The sequence below is a fragment of the Lathyrus oleraceus genome, chromosome 1, assembly GCF_024323335.1.
Source record: "Lathyrus oleraceus cultivar Zhongwan6 chromosome 1, CAAS_Psat_ZW6_1.0, whole genome shotgun sequence".
In the NCBI taxonomy this organism is placed as follows: domain Eukaryota; kingdom Viridiplantae; phylum Streptophyta; class Magnoliopsida; order Fabales; family Fabaceae; genus Lathyrus; species Lathyrus oleraceus.
This window is the reverse complement of record NC_066579.1, coordinates 96,751,283-96,760,374: the sequence shown is the minus strand read 5'-3', so window position 1 is coordinate 96,760,374 and position 9,092 is coordinate 96,751,283. Positions and strand designations below refer to the sequence as shown.

The following is a 9,092-nucleotide window of genomic DNA, read 5'->3' as shown; positions in this document are numbered from 1 at the left end:
TTATTTAGACAACTTTTATGAAAGATATATTATTTACTTTAGTCTACGTGTCTGTCTTCTTGATGCATAACTATCCTAGATAATATGTCTGCATAAGAATTTTTAGAATAAGTGGAAAATATTCTTTTGTATCCTTGTCCATATTCTTTGTTCATAACTAAGTATTGTGGGCTCAAAAGTTGTGATCAGAAAAGTGTTGTTATTCAAGTAAACTCTTTTATGAGTTATTTTTCTTATTTTACCCTGTGTCTTTTAAAGGCTTAATTCTTATCTAAGAAATGATTTCTAATCTAATTTTAACAAGGCTTGATTCGGAAGAATAGAGTAGCAAAGACTAATGCTAATCAGAATCAGCTTCATCAAAGTCTTAAACAGACTCTAATTATATGTAGCCTCAGAAAAGCATCAGACTTTGAAACTCAGAAAAAGAATAAGGATTATTTATAACTTTTTTTTATGAAAATCCACGTGTCTGAAAATTGATATGCTAACTGTGAAGCTATTTAGGCAGAATCTATAAAGTTGTAATGCTTAACATCCTTGGATTCTCGGTGGCCTCTCTTCCTTGTCATATCTTACTTTTTCTTTGTACTTGTTTATTTGTTTATTTTCTAAAGATAAAATTTGAACAAACTTAAAGCAAAGACTGATGTCTTGAATCTTTCTGAAAAATCGTTTTCTATATCTTTAGAAATTTCTTATGTTTTGCATTCTTCTTTTCTTTCTTGCATTCTTCCCTCTCTAAAATGGAATCTAGATCTAACTTTGGAATGAATAATCAATTGGTTGTTATCATTGAAGGACAAGTTGTTTTTGAAGAAACAATGGCTCTTGGCTTTCATCTTCAGCACTTTCTCCCAAAATGGTTGGGATAATTTCTTTGATATGCTTTATGGATCCATTTACCCTAATTTAATTGAGGATTTTTGGGTAAATTCTTCAATCAAGAACATAAGTCTAGAATATGATATTCTCTCTACAATATTTGGTGTTCCTATCACCATCACTCCTATAACTATTTCTAATGCAATAAATTATGAGGAAGAAGGTGTGGTTCTGGATATGCTTGTTTGAGAAAAAAAATCTCCTCATCTTATCTTTGAAGATCTCTCAGACTTATTCAAAGTTTCTAATCTCAATTTTAAGGCATTGGTTTGCTATCAACTTCTGATTTCACGCTTCCTTCTAAAGAACAACGATCTATCTTCTTTGGATATTAATGAACAAGCCTTTCTGTTACTTCTCAACTCAGATCTGAAAATTAACCTTCCTCAAGTTATGTTTGAGTATCTGAAAATGACTCTCTCGTCCTTTCAAGAGGGAAAACCATGTTATATTCCTTAAGGAATAGTTCTTTCTGAGCTCTTCATTCAACAAGGAGCTGCCATAACTATGAATGAGGTTAAATGAAAGGTCCAGGGAGATAAGCTGAAGTTTACAGAAGCTTTGAAAACTGTTGACCCATTTAAGGTCAAAGTGGTCTCTACCGATGGATCTTCTTCTTAGGCTTAATGGTTGTTGTCTATTTAAATATTATATCTTAGTATATTTATAAAGTGTTATTTTACTGTCTGTCTCTTAAGCATAACTCATTATTCTCTTTTAAAAAAGGGTGGAAAGAACTGAAAATTTTATTATTAAGACCTTACAAATATCGGTTCATAAACATTATTACAATAATCTTCATGTTGAATCTTCCCGATCCTCTATTCCCTTGCAAGTTTCTAGAAAAGACATATAGTCCTCATCACACTCCTCATCTGATGGGAGCTCTCTGATTTCTTCAGTAACTCCACCAGATGTGCTTTCTGCGGGAGTTATCTTATGAGCTTTTTCCAATTCCTTAGTCTTCTCCTTCTTCTTCTTTTCGTTTGTTGTCTCTTTCCTCATCTCCTTGCGGGTTTCCTTCTCGGAATCTTGTTTCCCTACCTTGAATGATTTTCTCTTACTCATTCTTTTTTAGTGTCTAGCTCTATGTGCTTTGGTGTTGGTTCTACTTCTACTTTTATAGTAGTTTGTTTCCAATTTCCTATATCTTGAAGACTGTAGTTGATCTTTGAGTATTGTGCCTATGAACCTCTTGTTTCTTGGAATCTATGGTTGACCATCTTGAAAAATGTGGTTCGCGTGCTTAATTGTATTTAGTATATGCATATATTTTTTAAATCTTTTTGATAATAACAAAGGGGGAGAAAATTCATAGAGTATTTAAGAAGAGAATAAATCATTAGAACTTAAACAAAGCAGTTTTTGCCAAAATAACATCAGATTTATAATTTTTATGTTATTTTTATTTTGTTGTAATTTTTTCTATTGAGCTTAAAAGACTAATTTTAATCTAACAAAGACAAGGATTTAAGGAAAAGATTACAAACCTTACTTTAATGAACTGTCAAGACTAAAGGAAGAACTTACAAACCTTAACCTAAGGCCTGTCAAACTCAGGGGGAACTTACAAACCTTAGACTCCGATGTTATACTTTGTTGATTAAAATTATAGGATTAGATTAACACAAATAATGAGTTAAGAAGAGCTTACAAACCTCGTCTTAATGGACTATCAGACTTAGGGGGAGCTTACAAACCACACCTTAATGGATTGTCTAACTTAGGGGAAGCTTACAAACCTCAGCCTCTGATGTTAGATTGTGTTAATTAAATCATTAACCATTATTCTTAAATATATTTGTTTGTCATCATAAAAAAATGGGAGATTGTTAGAACAAGATTTGTTCAAGCTCCTAAAATATTTTGATGATAAGAAAGTATTTAAAGAACAACATGGTTTACTGATGGTTATTTTAGTGTGCATGATCAAAAGACATTAACCTTGATATAAATGAAGTTAATCACTCAAAAGAACCATTAAAGGAAGCACAAGTGTTCTCAATATAAAGGATCAGAACCAAGTTCCAGACTCTTATGAGCCTAATCAAGTCTTTCAGATGCTAAACCTAAGCTTACGTGAAATACAGAGATCAGGAAAGCTCTGAACACTGGAAATGTTTGAAGCAAGTTGTCACTATCACAAGAAACAACCCTGCAACTTCTGAACATGCTTAATCAACACTTCTGAAGGATTTACTTCAACTGAATTTGTCTACATCAAGTCATCAACTCTGCAAGTGTTTATGTAGACTAGTTCTAATCAAGACTCTGATGAAGACAACCTCAGAATTTGTGAACTCTAGACTCTGAAGTCTCACTCCAACCAGCTTCTGAAGACATACTTCAACTTCTGATCAGGCTTTAACTAATTCTATAAAAAACCTCTGAATCAAGAAGTTAAGTATACGTTAAGCAGCGACTATGAACAAGCTTCAACAAACGTCTACAAGAAGATTTCAAGTCTGAAGTTATCCAAAGAAGATCATGTGACAATGATACAATACTTTATGTCTAATAAACATTAAGTTATGTTATCAAAATCTTATCTCTCCAACCGCTCTGAACTCTACTCTCTTCTTCCGTCGTCTTAATGCTAGTTGAGTTTTGGCTCACTATATTGTTCAACGGCTAAAGACCTTCAACGTCTACTTTAACCTTTGGTACTTTGAATATTCAACTGATCTATTCTCAAAATCTATTTATATATGAAGATTGAAAACATTCAAATTGTTGTTATGACCAAGATGAATGTGAGTTGAAGAATACATGATTGTTTTAACAAAGATGTGATACCAGTTCACAATATTGGTTGAGTGAGAGATTCTGATTTAAGAAACACACACTAAATAAAAAATATAACCAGAAGGGTTAAGTGTGTAAGAGTAGAGCGAAAATGATCGAGGAAGATCATCAGAATAGAAAGGCACAATAAGAGAAAATATGTGAGATGTTTGCTCTTGAGAAGAAGAACGACCATTTTATTCTTTCACACTCAAGAGCAAACAACTCACATTCTGCTCAAGAGTGTAAACCTTTGTGTATCTGCTTATCCAAGAAGCACTCAGATGAACACATGGTTAGTGTCTGACTCATTGATTAAGAGATTATGAAGACTCTAGCCGATGTGCTCAAAGTAAAGTCCTAATCTGTTTAATTAGGCAAATAAATCTCTTTCTATGTGATTGAGCAAAACTCTTTAGCATGAGCTTAAGGTAGGAAAGTTCTGAACGAGTTGTTGAGGCATTTAAATCTCTTGCTTGTGGACAGAGCACGAAGTCTTGGTCAAGGTGACTGGGAAGGAAGTCCTTAGCATGAGCTTAAGGCAAGGAAGTCCTAAACAGGGTGTTTAGGCAGGATGTCTCGATCATATGTGATTAAGCAGGAAGTCTTGAGCTGCTGGATTAAGCAATTATAATTAGTTTGATTATAGTTAAAATCTCTTGTGTGCAGGGGGACTGGACTACTATCGGTTTGAGAGGAACCAGGATATATTGTGTGTCTATTTATTTAATTCTACATTTATATTCCGTTGTGAAAATGATCTATGAAGCTAGACTCGATTCTTATTCAGCCTCTTACTTGTATTAGAATATGAGCTTGAAACCTTAGATTCTGAAACAGAGTTGAAGAAAAGGAAGTAAACTTCTCACTACTGATACACATTCTGGTATCAGACCTTGAACTTGGTTCATAATTCGATGATCCATAATTAAAAGTTATAAGAGATTTTTAGGCATACACAATTCAACCTCCCCCTTCTTGTGTATTTTTCTCACCTTCATTTTCTTCCTCCATTGGTGGTTCAGGGATGTAGGTATGATCACCAGGAAGAGTAGGAGCACTATTTTTCTGGACAAATGATGTTTAATTTTTCTGAGTTAAAATCAATTAAATGATTTCTCTATTGTGATTTAATCTTGTGGTCCACGATGTCCTAGGAAATCAGAATCATGATTACTAAGCGCACCCACGTTAACTGATGTGATGGTTTGGTGAAAGTTATCATGATGACTATGACATACGCATACCACTTTGAATAGTGTCGAACAGTTACTAAAAATGTCACATTTTTTCCATCTTGTGCATACGATTGAAAGTGGAATTTTTGGGGGATAGGTGTTAGCCTAGGAATTTTGATTTAGTATTTTGAAATAAAGAGGTGTTATAAAGGTATGAGATTGCTAAGTATTAAATAACCTAGCTATGGTTTCGACATTTGATAACTCCGACTGAAGGGGTGAATTGGCTCGCTTATCATTTGTTAACTGTCTATTTTTGAGTTCAATGTTTAGATAACCTTGAAACCTACCAAGAATGGTTTGGAAGAATCTCATGAACAACTCCACAAGATTTGGATCACCCTCTCTTCAAAACATGTCCAGAATCTCGAAAAGGGTTGTGGTGATTTGACATATTTGATAGAAGTGGAAATAAGATAAATTCACAGGATAAGTTTGAGTAGCTAAATCATTTCAACGCTACGCACCAAGGTTCGAAGGAAGCAGTTAGGAGATTTGAAAGAGCAGTTCAAAACAGTTCAAATGTTAAAGACACGTATAAGCAGACTAGAAGGATGAATCCCGTGTAAAGGAGTATGTGTCATTTTCTGCAAAGATAATCGTTATCGACAGTTAACATTGTAATAATATATAAGACGAATTCAATCATGTAAACAACGGTCACAAAATTTATTAAGTATTCTCTATATAACTTAAATATCTAAGCCACAGAGAAAAAATATGCATCTTTTTCTTTTAATCCTTTAAATTCGAAACATTTACTTAAATGATTTTTATTATTTTTTGTTTATTTCTTATGTTCAAAGCAATTATGCATTATTTCAGTTAGAGTTTATGTCCAAAATGTCCGACATTCAAACATCAATAATAAAAGCACAAACATATTTTCTAAAAATTTATGTACAATATGTGCTAGATTTTTTTGACTTTAATCTTGTAAATGAACTGAAATTTATAATTTGATTTACCAAAAACAACGGTAAACAAACACACTTATATAGAGGAGTCTATAATAATTGTCCACAGATTGGTCGATGAGAATTATAGGCGGTCATCGGATGTAGATGAAGATGAAACTAGTGGTGCGCTTTAGTGCTGTGTGCTACACTTGAGGCAGAACAGTTTTTCAACCTTCTATCTAGATTGGATCATCAAAGCACTTTATTTTTCTCATTTTAAAATATTTATTTAGGTGTGTGTTGGTAATAAAACATAAAAAAATAAAATTGATGATGTAAGTTTATGCATATAAGACTTTTATTTATTTAATATTATTGGATACAATAGATATTTAAAGTGTAATGTGTTCGCTTAATAGTTTTGTCTTTTTGTTATCCTAACCTTCAAACCATTCTTCATCAGAAGTACAATTGAAAGATTTGGAGTAGGAATATGACCTTTCACTACTTGGATATGATATCTGCACAAAATAGCGACTGCCACCATCTTAATTTGAATGAACGACAAGTCCTTTCCCAAACAAGTTCTAGGTCCAGCATTGAAACTAATGAACTTGTATGATGGTTCATGAACAATCCCTCCTCTCTCAGATATCCATCTCTCTGGCTTGAACTCCAAGCAATCTTTTCCCCATGTCTCTTCAACTCTCCCCATTGAATACAAAGAAAATAGTATAGTTGTATTAGGATTAACAACGTGGCCACTTGGAAGTATATCACCTTTGATTGCTTGCTTTGTCTCAAAGGGTATAGGAGGAAAAAGTCTTAGAGCCTCACATATAGCACCATGAAGATAAATTAGCTTTTTCACATCATCAACCCCTAACTTTTTTTCAAATTTAATACCCCCAAAAATTTCTTTAATCTCTTGAAGAATTTTGGCTTCTACTAAAGGATGTGTAGCAATAAGATAAAAGAGCCATGTGAGTGCTGAAGTTATTGTATCTCTCCCAGCTACAAAGAGATTGAAAGCAACATCTCTTAGAAACTTATCATCATGAACTACTACTTGTGACCCCTTCTCTACTTTCATGAAAGTTGTTAACAAGTCTTCCATTTCAATATTTTTTTCACCCTTCTTTAACTCCTTTCGTTTGGACTCTATATTAGCATATATAAATTGATCAAATTCTTTATATGCTTTTGTCATTTTTTTCTCTTGACCAACTTGAAGAAGCTTTTGAAACATCCAAAAACTTTTTGGCATAGCATGTCTATAGAATATGCATTCTTCAATTTGGTCAAAAGCTTTCTCACAAGCAACATCAGGAAGTTCAATGGAAAGACAATTCGGATCACATCCGAGAACTATTGAACAAATGTTGTCAAACGTGAAGCGATTGAATACATCTTGTAAATCCACCACCGAACCTTGTTGTTGTACATGATCCAACAAAGGAATCAAGCTTCTTTCCAACTTATTTTGAATAATTTTCTCTTGGAAAAATTCAAAGCCTCTCTGTTTGAAAAGAGAGTGAAAAAGAGATCTATTGTATTTCCATGTCTCTGAATCCGCAGCAAATATCCCATTTCCAAAAGCTTCAAAAATATCACGAAACTCGTGACCTTTCACATAATTGTCAAAACACTTGCTAAGCATGTGATGCACGTTCATGGGGTCACTAGTGATCAAAAAGTTCATGTTGGTAAACCAAGGTCCCATGAAATCAGCAGTGCCTCTATGGTGTTTTTTCAGTACCTCAGTCACCAAATCATGAAAATTCGATAAGTTCCAAAGGAGTGTTGGTAACATGCCTAGAAAAGGATAATCTCTTAAAGTCGGGTTTTTGCAACATTTTCTTCTATGGTGGATTTTGAAGATGATGCATAGAAAGAAAAAGAGTGCACAAAGTATTGATGTAGAACTCAACATGGCTATATTGTATATGATTTAAATGTCTCTGGCTTTGCTCTATATATAAAGATTGAATGGAGGAATATTTCAGTTTCTTACGCAACATATTGTAAATCAAATAGATTTTTAACTAACTTAATAAAACCTCACAAGACGGAAATAATATCTAACTTCAACTTCACGCATCTTAAAATGGAAAGAAATAGACTAGAGCCAACTTCTGTTCTTAGAAATGGAAACCTAACTTTGTATTTATATTAGAAAGCTTGCAATAAAATTGTTAGAGATTAAAGATAATAAACTGTCGGTGTAAATTAGTTTTACACTATCATCCAATAAAATTATAAGATTCTATCAAATCAAACAAATATTTTAAAATTAAATATATGATTTGACGGAATACACGTCTGTAATTGGTTGACAATATAAAAGTATTTTCCACTGTATTTTCTTTTTTCTCAAATTGTTAATTATCCTACTTTAAAATAAAAATAAAAAATAAAAACCAATATATATATATATATATATATATATATATATATATATATATATATATATATATATATATATATATATATATATATATATATATGTCAAGCCAATACAAAAAAAATAACATAAAGATATTGAAAAAAAAATCATAAACACGCTCATCGACACATAATTTTTCAAACCGTTAAATAAAAAAAATATTTATGTTTATAAAACAAACGAACACTTATCATAGTGAATAAAATTCAAGTCAAATCTCGATATTCATAATCATTATGTAAATATTTTTAAGGCTAATTCTCTCCACATTGTTCTTATATTCTTTCTTCCCACCGATAATAGAAAATAATTTTATTGAAACTACAATGCACTACAAGTTCAATAGCTCGTTTTATAGCCATGGCTTCCGCTAAGTGAGGATTGTCATCGCTGATTTGGGCTCTGTGGCAAGCCATAAGGGTTCATCCTTCTTCGTCTCTAAAAATGATAACCAATCCCCAAACACCTTTCTTAGCTAATCTAGCATCCATATTACATTTAATCCACCCATAAGAAAGAGGAGTTCAACCATAAGTTCTGGGATTAGCAAGGTAAGCGTTGCAATCATTTTTTCTTTGGTCTTACTGTTTGAAGATTTGTCTCTGATGGTGAAGTTGTTATGAACTTTCTCTTCTATTTGATTTTTAATGTGCAAGGTGGAGATATTGTTCCAATTGTGCATGTATTCGATTTGAAGATTAGGGTTTGATTTATGCATTCCATTATTGTCCGACTTTTGAGCATGATGAATGTCTTCAATCCTTTGATGGTTAGAAGTTCCAGGCGTAGCCTCTCAGTTCACATTCACATGATTGGAAATAATATGGTGATTACGACTAT

At 32.6% G+C, this 9,092-nt stretch overlaps 1 protein-coding gene across 1 annotated transcript; it reads right to left on the bottom strand.

Moving 5' to 3' along the window:
* Window positions 1–6,140: 6,140 nt before the first annotated feature.
* LOC127093524 (alkane hydroxylase MAH1) lies at window positions 6,141–7,754 on the bottom strand (the record flags this gene model as incomplete). Its single annotated transcript, XM_051032472.1, has 1 exon — window positions 6,141–7,754. A coding segment is annotated over one exon (1,536 nt), but the record flags the coding sequence as incomplete, so codon positions are not given.
* Window positions 7,755–9,092: the final 1,338 nt, after the last annotated feature.